This window comes from Borostomias antarcticus (assembly GCF_949987555.1).
Source record: "Borostomias antarcticus genome assembly, chromosome: 7".
Lineage (NCBI taxonomy): Eukaryota > Metazoa > Chordata > Actinopteri > Stomiiformes > Stomiidae > Borostomias > Borostomias antarcticus.
Window position 1 is genome coordinate 25,820,745 of NC_140240.1, and position 15,658 is coordinate 25,836,402.

Below are 15,658 nucleotides of genomic sequence, written 5' to 3' on the forward strand. Positions count from 1 at the left end.
CATAATATAACTATTTTATTTGCATAGCTTGTTTCTGCTTTGTTTGGTAAGATACCTGGTTTCCTGAGGCATCTTACACCCAGACCCCCCCCCCCCCCCACCCTCCCCGAATCCTCCGACCACTGATCGATAGTTTAATATCTTTTCATAGGGCCTGAAATTCCTGGCACCTGGTTATGTAGACAGAATAAGCGAAAGATACTGGATTGAAAGCTATTTTGCTGTAGCTCATGTCTAAAGTTTTTTTTTTTTTTTTTTATCAAACAAGCTATGCATCCATATATGGCAATCAGCTATTGATCAGCTTATAAGCTATTTGGGTATGTAAATGGTGGGCAGACATTTCCCCGTTAGTTTTTGGAATAACCGGAACTTGATCTCATATAGGCTACTGCACACTAGTCAAATACGTTTTTTCTTGGCACAATGCATGATCGAAGTTTTCCCTGTAAACGTGTGTTGGCTATAAAACGAGTTAATGCACCAGAGGCACGAGGGAAACACTATGAGAAAAATAGGCTGATGTCAAAATACTTCCATATTCCATGTTTTATTCAGGAAGGTTTCTGGGATTCAAACATTTGAAGTTCTCAGGCATGCTGTCAGATTTTCTATTTGTCATTTGCTTCCTTCTGCCTCTACAAGAGCAGCAATGAGGGCCCATCATTCAATCTCTCACACACACACACGTACATTAGGCACTCAAAACAAACAGTACACTGTTGGAAAGAAGTCAGATGAGTACTTTGATGTTTATCAAAAGTAGGCACTTTTGAAGAAGACAGCACTGTTGTTTGATGGTGCTCGTTCTGACACCCTTGCATGAGGTGTTCACACAGTGCAGGGAGAGGCAGTCAGTAAAACTGTCTACAAGGACTATTTGGGTTGGAGCTCTGCTACTTAGAAAACAATAACCAATTGGAGGTGAATGTCCATGCATACAAATAACATTAGGGAATAACTGTATAGATAATTGTGGCTCGAGTCAAATTTCATATGTAGAATTCACAGCCGATTCTCATGCTAGGTGTAGCTCCATCATCCAGCTTTGTAGGAACAACGCTATATACTGCCATGTATCATTTGTGCATACTTGTTACATTTGGGATCGTAAATAATGACTTTGATAAGGCAGTCAAGAGCAAGTGCACTTCACTTCCTGTAGTGTCATAGTTGAGAGAAATCATGGACAGATCAATGCAATATAAAATTCAGGACAGAGGGATTTTTCAAGCTTAGCCTCCAGCTTTCTAGACATTACCAACTTTACATAATTTAACAACCTAAAGTTTGAAACTTCTCAATGATTTCAAAATGCATTTGAACATGTGTCTCGTATTTACACACGTCTGAATTCCGTTGGAGGGGCGTCACATCTTTTGTTTTTGTTGGCCGACGCAACAAAGATTCTCACAGTTTAATTCTTTGAACAGAAAAATAAATTATCCAGTTAGAGTTGTTTTTGATAGCATCGACAGCATCTCTGTCCCCCTCGAAAAGTCTGTCATGAATTATTCAACCATTAGTCTAGTTGAATTGCACACAGTGAGGCGAGGTGACAGCAATTAAAAAGGAGGCACCGTGACGCATCCCAAGTCTGTCAGAGCCCCAGAGAGCCGCTGTGGAAGAAGCCCACAGTTGTGCACGTCTCTGGGTTTGGTCCCACAACATCACTGGGCAGTCTCTCCCTGGAGAAGTCCCTCGTCCTCTGTTCCTAGACAGCGCCCTCTGCAGGAAGGCGACGTCCTGGAGGTACGCCCGCTGGCTCTGTATCTTCCACAGCAGCGGGTCTGAGCAGAGCGACTCCCCCCACCCCCACCCCCGGGAGCGGGTTGTCATGACACAACGCGCGGCGGGGGTCCTTCACCGGCATCACCTCTTCTGCTCCCAGATCTCTGCCATGTTCAGGTCCAGCTTCTCTAGTGTTCTCAGCGCCTGGACGTTCTCGGTGTAGAAGGCCACATCCACCCCCACCAGCCTGCACAAAAAATTAGGTAATAAAATGTTTGCAAACTAGATTAATTACACATAATGTAATCAATTCGATGAATTTTTTCATTGATTAATAGCCCTAACTGATATACACATGCACAGGCAGAGTGAAAATGTGACCAGTTGTGTGTCCTACTGTCAAACAGAAGTGTTTAAAACACGCACCCCTGTTGCGGGCCGCCGTCACTGACCACCCCGAGCCGCGCCAGCTGCCTCTTAAGGTGCATTTTAAAACTTGCGTTGATCCTCAGGAACAACATCTGTACGCAACAACAAATGGTTATTAGCTTGTAGCGACTGAAGATATCTCCCTAGCGTGGTGTCAATGCGTGCCAGTAGTACAGTTCAATGCGTGCTAGTAGTACAGTTCAATGCGTGCCAGTAGTACAGTTCAATGCGTGCTAGTAGTACAGTTCAATGCGTGCCAGTTGTACAGTTCAATGCGTGCTAGTAGTACAGTTCAATGCGTGCCAGTAGTACAGTTCAATGCGTGCTAGTAGTACAGTTCAATGCGTGCTAGTAGTACAGTATTTGCGTTTGGTCTGTCCCACCTGTGTCTGCTCCTCAGGCAGAAGCTCGTAGATGGCCTCGTGCATCTTGGCCATCTGCTTGCAGATGTTGCGAAAGCAGGCGGACGGCATGGGGGCCTTGACTTCATACTGCGGGGACGCAGAGCAGGTCAACATTCACACTGACGGAAACAAGACGGAAGCCTGACGCCGACGCGGACGCCGTATCGCCAATAAGTTGGGTAACTCGGCGCCAAAGTTTTCCCCGACCTGAACTCACCCTGGAAAGCACCTTCTCGAACAAGCTGTCCATGATGGCCACCAGCTTAGCGGAGATCTCCGCTATGTGGTCGTTGTAATCCTGCCCAGGGGAGAGGAGAAAACCAGTCACCCCGACGGTCGCTGCGTGGGTCAACGCGGGTCTCCTGCACCGAGCTGCTGTCGTGTCGGGGTGTCGGTGCTGCTGCTCACCTTAGTGATGTGGTCGAAGTGCCGGAGGACGCTGTACTGTTTGGGCTGCAGCTTGGTCTCGAAGTGGGCCCGGATGACGGGGATGTAGTGGACCACCAGCTGCAGGCAGCGAGAGGCCAGGGCTGGGGGAGACACACCCATAGATTAATCCCCAACAGCAGCAGAGGCCTGCACGCCGCCCCCACCAACGCCAACCGGCTCCCAACACCCCAACACTCTAAAGTTGGCGGTTCGAATGTTGGAAGTTTAAAATTCAGCTGCGAAATCGGTCCGACCGACGCCGACATTCACCGACAAACAAGGCAACGTTGTTGTTGGTCAGAGTTGGTTGGGGCAGTGTGCGGACACCTTTAAGGTGGATGTGCACTCAGAATATCCGGGCGAAAGCTATATGGTGCGACAGGTTTACAGTGCAGCCAGATGTCTTAAGGCGTTATGGAGGGTTTTCACGCCCCGTCATCAGTCGGCCATGTTGGAGGTTTTAGGCTGCTGAATGTAGATAGCTAGCGAGATATACCCGTCTATTGACCTATCCATCTTGCTAGTCAGCCTAAACCCAAGCTTCAACCACCTAAACCCAAGCTTAAACCTCCAACATGGCCGGCCGTGAAAACACTCTATTATGGTAGAGTGTGTGTGTTGGCGGGGTCCATTACCCAGGTTTTTAGTGGTGATGGTCTTGAGGCCAACCACCTGCAGCGCTCCTGCCCCCAGCACCAGCTGGCAGCTCCGGGAGTTGAAGTGCTGTCAGGGGGAGAGGAGGCGGACGGTCAGCGCTACAAAGACAGGACTCGTCTACGCGTTCGGGTTCGGACTCGGCCGGGCCGCGGGCTCACCTTGAGGAGGTCGGACAGGCGGGTCAGCATGTCAGTGGCGATGGACGGGATGTCGTTGACACACTGGCAGTACTCCAGGAACATCTTGATCAGCAGCAGCACCGTCCTGAGGTGGGACAAACAGAGTCAGACCTCCGGCACTTAGTTAAGACTACCGTCATCACCGTCTCTGTAACTTATATCCATCATTAGTTAAGACTGTCATCACTCAGTATCCATCATTAGACTACCGTCATCTCCCAGTCTCCTCCATAACGTAGTATCCATCCTTAGACTAATGTCATCGCCCAGTCTCTATAACTTATATCCATCATTAGTTAAGACTACTGTCATCACCCAGTCTCTATAACTTATATCCATCATTAGTTAAGACTACTGTAATCACCCAGTCTCTATAACTTATATCCATCATTAGTTAGACTAATGTCATCACCCAGTCTCTATAACTTATATCCATCATTAGACTAATGTCATCACCCAGTCTCTATAACTTATATCCATCATTAGTTAGAATAATGTCATCACCCAGTCTCTTTAGTATCCATCATTAGACTAATGTCATCACTCAGTCTATAACTTAATATCCATCATTAGTTAGACTAATGTCATCACAGTCTCTATAACTTATATCCATCATAAAAGAGCCTAATGTCATCACTCAAGTCTCTATAACTTATATCCATCATCCATGAGACTACAGTCATCACTCAGTTAGGCTGCATGCTGACCGTCAGTGAATCTCTCAACAGTCACTACAGCAGATCCAAGACTTACCCAACAACAGCATACTTCTGGCCATCGATGTGTAAAAATTCACTTGGCTTCCTGTCTTCTGTGCCTGTGGATTACAAGACAAACAATTTTAAACTTTTCTGTACTTCATATTCTGGATGAATTAAAAATGTCTCCATCCAGGCTGAGGAAGATGGGTGAACCAGCATGCAGACGGACAGTATTATTTCCACACACGTTGCATTTTATATCCGATATCCTTTACCGCTGTACGTGTTTTAGTATTGACTGCTTGTTTTTGCACATTTCAGTGTACATGCTACCCGTATCTTGTAGGTATGATAAAGTTGAAGTGAGCAGATGGTTCAGCAGAATGCTAGTGTACCTGTGGGCTTGCGCTCTGGTAGTGTTATCCTCCCGTCCGCGATGGAGTTCACCAGGTCCTGAAACTCTGTAGGGACCTCCGCCTGCTTCCAGCGCTCGTTATCCAGCAGCAGACTGAGGAGAGAACACACGGTATACTAATATTACCCCAGTTTGGTCTTGGTGTACTAATATTACCCCAGTTTGGTCTTGGTGTACTAATATTACCCCAGTTTGGTCTTGGTATGCTAATATTACCCCAGTTTGGTGTACTAATATTACCCCAGTTTGGTCTTGGTATGCTAATATTACCCCAGTTTGGTCTTGGTGTACTAATATTACCCAAGTTTGGTCTTGGTGTACTAATATTACCCCAGCTTGGTCTTGGTGTACTAATATTACCCCAGCTTGGTCTTGGTGTACTAATATTACCCCAGCTTGGTCTTGGTGTACTAATATTACCCCAGTTTGGTCTTGGTGTACTAATATTACCCCAGCTTGGTCTTGCGCTCCTCGTGGAAGCGGTGAACAAAGCGGTTGGCCTGGCTCTGCAGCGCCCCCCGCAGGGACATGCTGCGCCTGCAGCACAGCTCCTCCGTGTCCCTGACGAAGCCCTCCACCGCCTGGGACAGACACACGAACTCAGCCGAGCTCAGACGCTCCAGAGAACCGTCCTGGGAGGGAGAGAGGGAGGTGTGAGCGAGGAAAACAACATCAGGAAAACATAACAACAACTAGCAGGTGTTGATGCCTCACTGCAGGAGGGGGTCCCTCAGGAAGATGTGGTCAATCTTATCTTTACTTAACGAATGCAGGGAAAGTTAATCCTAATCCAATCTATTGAATTAAATAATTCAATAGACTGGATAATAAAGAGGATCACTTGGGAATGGAACAGATAACCGGCCTCAATGTTCTCAGCAGCTGCTACAGACAGCAGCAGGCTAAGAAGATGAGAGTTGAGATAGAGAGCGTTGGCCCTGCCGAGTCTTGTTCGTGTTGGAGGACGTCGGTACCTTGGCTCGGGCCATGAGGACTTTGACACAGCGGTCGTGGCTGACGTCGGAGGCGGTGTAGAGCAGCTCCTGGATGTTATTGGCTATCCTGCCCAGCTCCAGGTCAGAGGGCATCATGTCCTCACCGCTACTGCCAGACCGTGGGAGAGGAGGAGGAAGAGGAGGAAGTCAGGACATGGTCGCTGGTCAGACACAATCTAGCATGAGGCTACACAAGTGATGAAGAGTGCACAGGGTGCACAAGACGGCATCATTTGTGTGGTAAGATTACAAATGAGTGTGCTTCCTCCAAGAGCATCATATTTGGTGGAGCGATTATTAGCAGTAGGGACAAAAAAGGCACAATCAGTAATTAGTCCCCGATTGTGCCTTTTTTGTTGTCCTTACTGCTGTAACACAATTTTCCCTCCGGAATAAATTAATTAAATTAAATTAAAAAACATTAATACATGAAATATCTATCTAACTATCTATCTATCCATCTACAGTATCTATCTATCCATCTAGAGCATATATCTATATATCCATCTACAGTATCTATTTGTCCATCTATCTATCCATCCAACCATCTATCTATCTATCTATCTATCTATCTATCTGTCTGTCTGTCTGTCTGTCTGTCTGTCTGTCTGTCTGTCTGTCTGTCTGTCTGTCTGTCTGTCTGTCTGTCTGTCTGTCTGACAGATAGACAGATAGACAGATAGACAGATAGACAGATCGTCCGTCCGTCTGTCCATCTATCTATCCATCTATCTATCTATCTGTGGAGGTAAGTAACTTACGTGACACCAGTGCCCCCTGCTGGCTGGAAGCAGTGCTCCCTGCTGGAGGAGGATTCGGTGGTCCCTGATGCCGAGTCGCTGCCACAGGCGTCCGTGCGCGAGGAGGAGATGTGGGCCTGCTGCTGCTGGGGCCTGGGCCCCCCGGGGCCGCTCTGCTCCGGCCCCCCGCTGGCCTGCTGCTGCTGCTGGCCATGGCTCAGCACATCGCTGATGAACAGGCCCTCATGGGTGAGGTAGGCCAGCTCCGCCTCCCCCGGGAGGGCCTGGCTCCCCGCGGCTTCGGCCCCGCCCTCGCCGCCGCCTTCCGCCGCCGCAGAGCGCTCTGGCAGACGGCTCTTCTGGTTACTGTCCAGCACCTCCAGCACCACGTTCCTCATGACACTCAGCGTCGCCTGGGGACCAAAACACAACAGTTACAATCGCAGGAAAGAAGAGTAACTAGTACCTTATTCCTGATCTGTAATAAGATTATAGGGAACATCTACCCAGTGTACTTCTTGAGCATCCAAAACACTAGGGAAGAATTCGCTGGAGTGGTTGAACCTTTTATTATGGTGCAAACAGACTTTTGATGTGTTAACAAACATTTCGATGTGTTAGTACATCTTGATCATCCGAAATACCGTTGGTACTGCTGACACGGCTAAAACCGTTTAGATATAGAATCATGTGTTTGTTACAAAGCAACTGTTTCTCACCTTGATCCTCTTCAAGAAGAGAAGGAAGTTCTCGAAGACGCTCTTCAGCAGCTCAAACCACTGGGGGTTCGTCATGAGTCGCATCTGGTCTGCCAGCCTGGGGAACCAGAGCAGGGCGGATATTAACACACGCTCGGCTCGACAGGATCCTACGCAACGCTCGTCTTTGGCAGAATGACAAGTGGAAGCATTTCCAACTCATTGTTCATGTCTTTTCCCTTTGAGGAAGGATTTAGAACATTATGCAATTGTTTGGTCACAACTCTGATGCACTAAGTCTTTTCACACAAGAAAATGCTAACATCCAAAGCGGCCTGCACTTGAACTCACTTTGTGACGATTTCAGAGTCAATGTCTTCAATCTGTGACACCGAGTCGACGACACACTGTGGGATGGAATAGTGTGAGTGTTCAAAAACATTTTATTGCAAGGACGTCCGAAAACACACGGATGAAACCTACCCGAGATTTTCTGTTTAGGTGTCATAAAAGCTCTAAGAAACGTGTGGCTCAAGTTTAAAACGTTCACTCTCTAGCTCATGTGGAACCCGTTCACTCTCTAGGGCTGCATTGCGAATCTTGGACTTCCATACTATATAGTATGTCCCAATTCATAGTATGTGATATATGATGGAGATTTGGTATTGAATATTCAATGGCCGAGGAGAGGAAAATAGTACGCCAGACAGGATTGCAGATCAGACTCGGGGTTTATTGAGCCCAACAGCAGACAGGATCCTGGGTCAGTCACAGACATACACACCCTAGTGCAGTGTAGTCGGATCAGACCAAATAGCATTGAGTTTGTGCTAGCTTTATAGTCATGGTGGATCCTATACATAGTTCTTTAGTTTTACGCCCTTATACAATGTTTGCTTTAGAGCCTGTTTGACTGTTTGCACCTGGTCTGTTCTCTATTCCGAGGAGTCTGACCATATGTGTCTTGGCACTGAGAATAGCTTTAAGAACAACGACAACAATAGCACAGAACAGAGAGTCATCAGAAAACCTCTTATCAGTATGCCACATGCAGTATGGCAAAAATACCAGAATGTCATACTACATTCGGTTGTATTTTGCAGTATGCAAGTCAGCACACTTTTCTGGCTATTCTGACCCACAATCCTTTGCTCAGCGGAACACATGTCACATGTGAGTCACGCCAGAGGTGATTTGATGAATCCCAGCTGTGGGTGAATGTCGCTTCATGGACAGCGACGGATGTGGTCAAATTTCAAGGCGCAATGTTATGACAAAGTAGTATGTCCCAACTGGATGCATACAGTGTGCAAAGTGCATACTTTCTAGGGGCAGCTGTAGTACATACTGGTAGTAAAAAGTAGAAGTATGCGATTCCGAACGCAGCCTAGCTCATGTGGAGCCCAATTGTGCTAGAAGAACGAGCAACCTCTCTCACCTGTGTGACGATGCTCTTGGCAGCCAGGATCATCTCCTCGCTGTAAATGTCCAGAAAATCCAGCTTCCGCTGCCTCAGCAAGCCAAAGACTAGGGATTCTAGCCTGTCCTGTATAAGCAGACACACACACACACACACACACACACACACACACACACACACACACACACACACACACACACACACACACACACACACACACACACACACACACACACACACACACACACACACACACATACACACATACACACACACACACACACACACACACACACACACACACACACACACACACACACACACACACACACACACTGTCAACTGGATCAAGCAGTCTCATTCCCACCAAGAGATCAATTATGAAAAGACAATTTCCATGTCTGCCAGAATGAAGAGATTCTCAAGCCAATTAAGAGGATGATTCTGCAAGTGCTGACCGTATAATTGATTGTAATCAGGCAAGAAGTGGTTAGCGCAATCATTTACAGGGTCAATCCAATGTCATGTACCCAAAATAAGGGATCATGTAGTATAATATGGTGGTGGAATTGGGAATTAGGTTGATATCACAGTGAGATAAATATAGATTATTCCAACATTGATTCTTTCCTCTAGCAACTACAAATCGGCCTTAAAGTGACTGTAAAGTGAATTGCGAGATTATACGTATTCGAAAGTAATTCCTGAAAATATGTGGCAAGTCTCTGAACTATGTAGTACTGAACATTTTTATTTTCCAGATTTTTAAAACAGGACCTGATGATGTCATGAGGCCCTTCTTATCATGGTGAGCGCACATTGTGATACGTTTGCGTTGCATTTTGATGCGTGGTACTCCATTTGGACAGTCTTGACAAATGGTTTGAACAGCTAAATTAGGTTTTCTAATACCAGTAGTTCTGAATGTTTATTTTCACTCAGATTATTCTGGATGCTAAATGAGACACTAAACTTTGATATCATATATTAATTTTTACCAATTCGAACCAAGTTTACAGTCACTTAAATTGCTTCTTTTTTTTAACATGATTCGTTCATGCGCTACAATTCCAGCCAACCGTTTCGGAGACCCACCTTCTCTGAGGCTGTATTTCTGTCATGCACCTGTGACAGAAAAAAACTCCCACGTGAGCACATTTCCGCTTTTAAAGGTCGTACCAGAGCTGCGTAGCACAAGGGGAGTCTAGTCTAACAGACGTACGTACCTTCTCTAGGACTCCCTCTTCGTCCAGGCTGCGGCTCAGGTCGCTCCGGGAGTACATGCTGAAGTCCTCGATCATCATCTTGTCAATGAGCTTCTCCAGCTCGCACAGCTGGGAGCCCAGGTGTCTGCGGTCGGGAAGGGGGGCGGGGGGTGGGGGTTAGAGGGGAGACGTTAGACCACGCGGAACAACGGCGAACACCACCTGCCTTTTGGTCGTCATCCTCTGGCTGGCTTACGATGGCTCGGTGAGGATACGACTCATTCTGAACCCATCCGACTCCTGCCGTTGGTACGGCCATTGCAAATATCGCCACGTGTGTTTGTTCAAGCTTACTCCTTTCAAATCGAACACATAGTTCGTTTGCGACGTGCCGCCCGTATCGGAAACCCTTGCGGTTTTGTTTTTTTTGCATACAGGCGCACCCGTCGATGCGCGCATTTCTCCGTGTCCCCACGGGGCGCCGAGGTCTAACCACGGGCGCATCCTGCCCTAAAGAGGCGCATCCCGGGCGAAAGGCGGCGATCGGGAGCCACGGCGAGATGGGGGATGGGATCCCGCAAACGGCGTGATGGCTCATACACAGTCCTTAACACCCCCGGACTAGCCCCCCCCCCCACATGCAACTGACCTGAAGCTGTGGACGCCCTGCAGCTCTTGCTGCAGCACCTCCTTGGTGGTGGCGATGAGCTCCAGCGCGCCCACGAACTCGGAGGTGGACAGCAGCAGCTGCACGGTGGGCTGCGTCTGGTGCACGGCCGCCATCAGCTTCAGCTTGCCGTGCAGCCGGGCGCAGTTGTCGCGCGCCACCGCCTCCCGCAGGGCGCCGAGCGGCCCGTGGCACATGAGGCGGTGGACGGCGGCGGTGCGGCGGCGGAGCGTGGTCACGGCCAGCTGCGTGTTGCGCAGGCGGTCCTGCAGCTGGTGCTGGGAGGACATGGCGTGGAAGAAGGCCTCGGAGCGCAGCGAGATCTGCCGGGCGATGCTCACCTCCACCACGTCCAGGTAGTGGCTCAGCTGGAGGAGGTGGGAGGAGTAAACAGCAGGTAAACAAACACCTAAGCATGACCCTTTCGGCAGGACCGAACTGTGAACCCGCCACTTCGAACACGCGTCGTCGCCTCGATCGTGATCTTGGAGCAGGTGTGAAGAGAAAAGACGGGTCACCTCCCTCCCGCACATCGACGGGAAGAAAAATAAAACAGAAACAAAAACGGACGCTCACCTTTTCCTGAAGCAAGCGTGACGACGCCATGTCCCGGCTGCTCTTCCCGCCGGCGCTGTTGAAGTGCGACCACGGCAGGACGGCGTTGAAGGTCGCCGGGTCGTCCAGCGCGAAGTCCGGCCTCATGAAGATCTGCGGTGCGCAACGGTCGCGTAGGACACGCGAGACGGACGTAGGGTGGGAGCAGAAACGGGTATTGAGGAGTGATGGAGGAGACAGGAATCAACGGCATCTTAAGGACAGTTTCAAGATGGCGGCCATCAAATCATGAGAATTAGGGGGACAAACTAAAGGTTAAGCAATTTCCAAAGCCGCTGCCAAACAGTGAGACTAAATTAACTGTGAACTAACACTCAGTTGCCACTTCATTAGGTACACCTGCTCGTTGACGCAAATAGCCTGCTTCCCCAAACAGCCAATCATGTGGCTGCAACTCAATATATAAAGAGGGAAATGGTTTAGATGTTGTGGACAAAATGTGTGATCTAAGCCTTTAGCGACTTTGACCATGGTATGACTGCCGGTGCCAGACGGGTAGTTCTAAAGTAGCGTGTCAGAAACAGCTGCCCGTCTGGGATTTTCTCACGCTACAATATCTAGAGTTGACAAAACGGCAAACTAAACACATCCAGTTTTGTGAGTGAAAAGACCTTGAGGTCAGAGGAGAAAGGCCAGACTCGGTCAAGCTAACAGAAAGGCCACAAACGCTCAAATAGCTGTTTACAACAATGTTGTGCAGAAGGGCACCTTGCTGAATCCATGCCACGAAGAATTCAGGCTGTTCTGTAGGCAGAAAGGGGGTTGGCACCGTGACCGGCCGATACTTGTACCTAATAAAGTGGCCACCGAGTGTCTTTCTTTGTGACAACGGGTCATTACCTTAGGAACCTGTTCCAGCTCTGTTCTTGATTTATCTAGGAGGAAGACAAATGCATTTGTTGAATCGAGTCACTTCCGTGGCACGATGAAACACGATATCTCGCAGAAAGCAATGAGTCAGCGTAGGAGCAGAGCAGGGTTTTATGGCGATATGATCTAAGGTGGTGTCGTGCTGCAGGGCTGTTCAATAATTCATACCGTGGTTGTTTGTGATGCTGGAGACCGCATCGACATCGTCCTTGTTCGGACAGATGTGTTTGCATCTCTCGTGGACCCTTTCCCTCTGGAGATGAGAACAAACACAGTGCCGGTTTAGCAAACAAATATGGATGACGGTACATAATATTTTATGCGCTTCAACACTCATTGACAATGATTGGAGCAGAAGAGGAGGAGGAGGAGGAGAAGCTTGCAGATACAGAATCAACAGCACAGTGGCAAATTCCATCGCTTGACAGATCCATTGCTACCATCAATCCAATAACAACTGTGTGATACCAGGCCAGACTGGTTCAGTCAGATCCGCTGAATTATTAAAGCCGCCGCCCCGTCACCTGAGCCGTCTCCTGCAGGTAGGGCGCAAAGTGTTCCTTGGTGATGCTGGGGAGGTAGAAGGAGGGCATGACCTCCGTCTCGGCGAAGTCCAGGCCCCAGGTCTTGGTGAAGAAGTCCGACTCCCTCTTGGCCAGCCGGGGGTCGTTCAGGGCGGCAGGCAGGTTGACCTTGGAGTTGAACACCGTCCAGCGGTCGTGCTCCGCCACCACCGATGGGCCCTCGCACAGCCCCCGCGCCTCGCCTGTAGGGACATTAATAACCTGATTCACAAAACGAACACACACAATGAGCATTAAATACATCATTACAGTCATTCAGCAGAGGCTTTTTTCTCCAAAGCGACACACAAAACGAATTCAGAAAACAAATCCTGATTGTGATTATAGCATTTAAAGTAGGTAGTCAGTGTACTACTACTCGCCAAAACTCGCAAGTACATCTCCTTTCTAAACAAGTGACAGAGTAATCATAATCTTGTGCTGAAGCCAAAGTGCAAGAGTATCAAAATATAAATACAATAGGTATAGGTGCTTAAGAGGAAGGATCCGGGTAGTACTTCTTGATGAGGTGAGTTTCCATCACATCCTTGTACTTCCATCACAAGTACAAGGATACAATAAATCTACTTTTTGCCTCCGAGCTTCTTTAAAAAAAATAAAAAAAAAAAAAAAAAAAAAGAGTCAGTCAGCAGACTTCACAAAAGTGCTGGAGTGTACTTTATTGCAGTGTATTTTGCTGGCTAGACCTCAAGCAGGAGTTTCTGCCCACTGTGGCTCAAATTCCTGAAAAGCTGCCGCCAGGGCTGGTCTCTCACCAGTGGGCTCCTTGGGACAGACATCGGGGAGGGAGCGGACGGGCCTGTGGTGTCGTGAGGAAGGGTCCCGGTCCTTGCGGTAGATCCTGTCGCTGCCGCCACTGCCGGGACGAGGCACAGGGGAGGAGGAGCCGTGGCTGGAGGCCATGGCATCAGGGCGCCCCTCCACACGGCCTAGCTGAGCACCTCGGGTACAGACTAAGAGGCACGCAACATCAGTGACAACAAACACAAGAGATTAGCACCACCTGCTACAGCTGGACGCTCCCACTGCCCACTACGCCTAACGCTGGAGTTCAAACGCATAACGTTAGCTAGAAGGTCGAGGTCATTTGTGGTAAGACGGAGTGCACTTCTCGGTTCTAAACCTAGAACCTTTTAGAACCTTTTGGTTCTAAACCCCATGAGTTTGAGTCAAGAGACCTTAAGTGAACTTTGATGGCATGAAGCTTAACTGGTTTCACATCACATGTGGTTGATGTCACATCTGCTATAACAGAAGTGGAAGTGCAGAATCGGATAATATTTTTGTCACTTTGACATTTCCGCTTCAGACGCCAAGATCGTTGATGAGCAGCAGGTGTTACTGACACACACTTGTTCTGGTTCTTCTCTCTCAATCTAGTTGTTGGCAACATGACAAGTGTGATTGCATGCATGGACCACATATGGCTAAACCATTATAATCTGACTACTAGTCCGACAGTGTCATTAACTAAGACTATGTTTAGCCTGTGGAAGACCCTGTCTGTTGTGTAATCTGTGTGTTTGTCTGCTGAGAGGATTAGTATGAAAGGTGGACGGGTCCGATCTACACATAGCTACAGATACGCAATATGTTACGCCTGAATTGATTGATCGTAGCTATCAATGAATGACTAGACGCGGCGCTATACTGGCACCTACAAGTTAAATGTAAATAAAGACCGCAGAGCTATCAGCTGGTGCTGGCTAGTTTGCAAACTGTTAGCTAGATACTGGTTATTGGTTGGACAGAGATAGGTGCGCCAGCGTATCTAGCTAGCTAGTCAATATAGCTATTAGCCATTAGTGGCTACTGACTAGCTATCCACTCTAGTCAAGTCTAGACTCCGGCTCATGCTGCTAACGTTAGCTGTCTTGACAGACTAGTAGGTGGCTAGCTATCTATCACTAGCTAGCTAGCTAGCAATGTTGTAATAATACGCTAGCTAGTGCTCAAACTAGTAAAGGCTAGCAACACCATCCCAGAAAGCTAGCACTAACGTTAGCCTGCACGTCAATGCCAATCTCCGCGGTGTTGTTATTAGCTAGCTGCTAGTAACCCATAGCTTGCAGATTGGCCAGCCTAGCCTAGCCTAGCTAGCTGTCGGCGGCCTAGGGTTAATGTTACACGTATACTGATTACGAGGCTAATGATGCTAGCACTAGCCCGCTAACCACTGACAGCCACCTAACAGACACTACAAACACGTAATTAAGTCTACTTGACACGCAGTGTATTGCCGAAGCGTATTACCTGTTGTTTGAAACACAGCAGTTGTTGACTCTTCTTTCCACCATCACGGTATCATGAACGAACCCGCAGGAGAGATTTGTAGCAAACCACCGGTTACCGAGCCCATAATGCAAATCGCAGGCTCTCTTCCTTGTGGTTCTTCCAGCGGGACGATCCCTGAAGACCTGCTGCCCTCTACTGGTCAGAACATGCAGTTGTACAACTTGATCTCTGTTACAAGCACTTCTCACCAAAATTTATGTTATTAATATAAACAGAGATGGGCAAAAATACATTAAAATGTATCTTGTTACAAAATACAAATTACCCCTCAAATAAATGTATCAAAATAAAATATATTTATACATTTCCTTGCATCAGTATTTTGTATCAAGATAAAATACATATATTTTGTATTTTCAACATACAGGAAAATACTTTTTTGTCCTCAATATGGACAGTTTATTATCCTTATTTTGTGCATATGGTAGGACATGGAAAATTAAGCAATAACCACGAGAGGCCGTGGCTTACAGTGACTTTAAGACACGACGTGTACCTGCATCTCCTGTGGTGCAAACCACTGTTCTAACCTACTACCCTAGCTCTTCATCAGCGCAGGTGGATGGTATTTATACTGGGGGAGTGAGTTTTAACCAACAACTTGCTACCTACTCAGGACTCACA

General features: G+C 47.8%; 1 protein-coding gene across 3 annotated transcripts; it reads right to left on the bottom strand.

Annotated features, from left to right (window-relative positions):
- Positions 1–273: 273 nt before the first annotated feature.
- vps54 (VPS54 subunit of GARP complex) lies at positions 274–15,117 on the bottom strand. 3 transcript variants are annotated; one of them, XM_084441046.1, is made up of 24 exons: positions 14,993–15,117; positions 13,495–13,692; positions 12,680–12,921; positions 12,324–12,408; positions 12,126–12,160; positions 11,247–11,378; positions 10,653–11,038; positions 10,025–10,148; positions 9,894–9,923; positions 8,817–8,924; positions 7,730–7,785; positions 7,400–7,496; positions 6,702–7,093; positions 5,920–6,046; positions 5,396–5,577; positions 4,926–5,038; positions 4,583–4,646; positions 3,809–3,914; positions 3,629–3,716; positions 2,973–3,094; positions 2,782–2,862; positions 2,544–2,651; positions 2,158–2,252; positions 274–1,978 (listed from the first exon to the last, which is right to left on the bottom strand). In XM_084441046.1, the coding sequence occupies exons 2-24, from the start codon at positions 13,640–13,642 to the stop codon at positions 1,873–1,875; spliced, it is 3,027 nt and encodes a 1,008-aa protein (XP_084297172.1). In that variant the 5' UTR covers positions 13,643–13,692; positions 14,993–15,117; the 3' UTR covers positions 274–1,872. The 3 variants fall into 3 exon arrangements, 2 of the variants coding, with proteins under 2 accessions (XP_084297172.1, XP_084297171.1); XM_084441045.1 differs by having other exon boundaries at positions 5,920–6,049; XR_014630538.1 differs by having other exon boundaries at positions 1,924–1,978; positions 2,544–2,644; positions 5,920–6,049.
- Between the last annotated feature and the right edge of the window lie 541 nt (positions 15,118–15,658).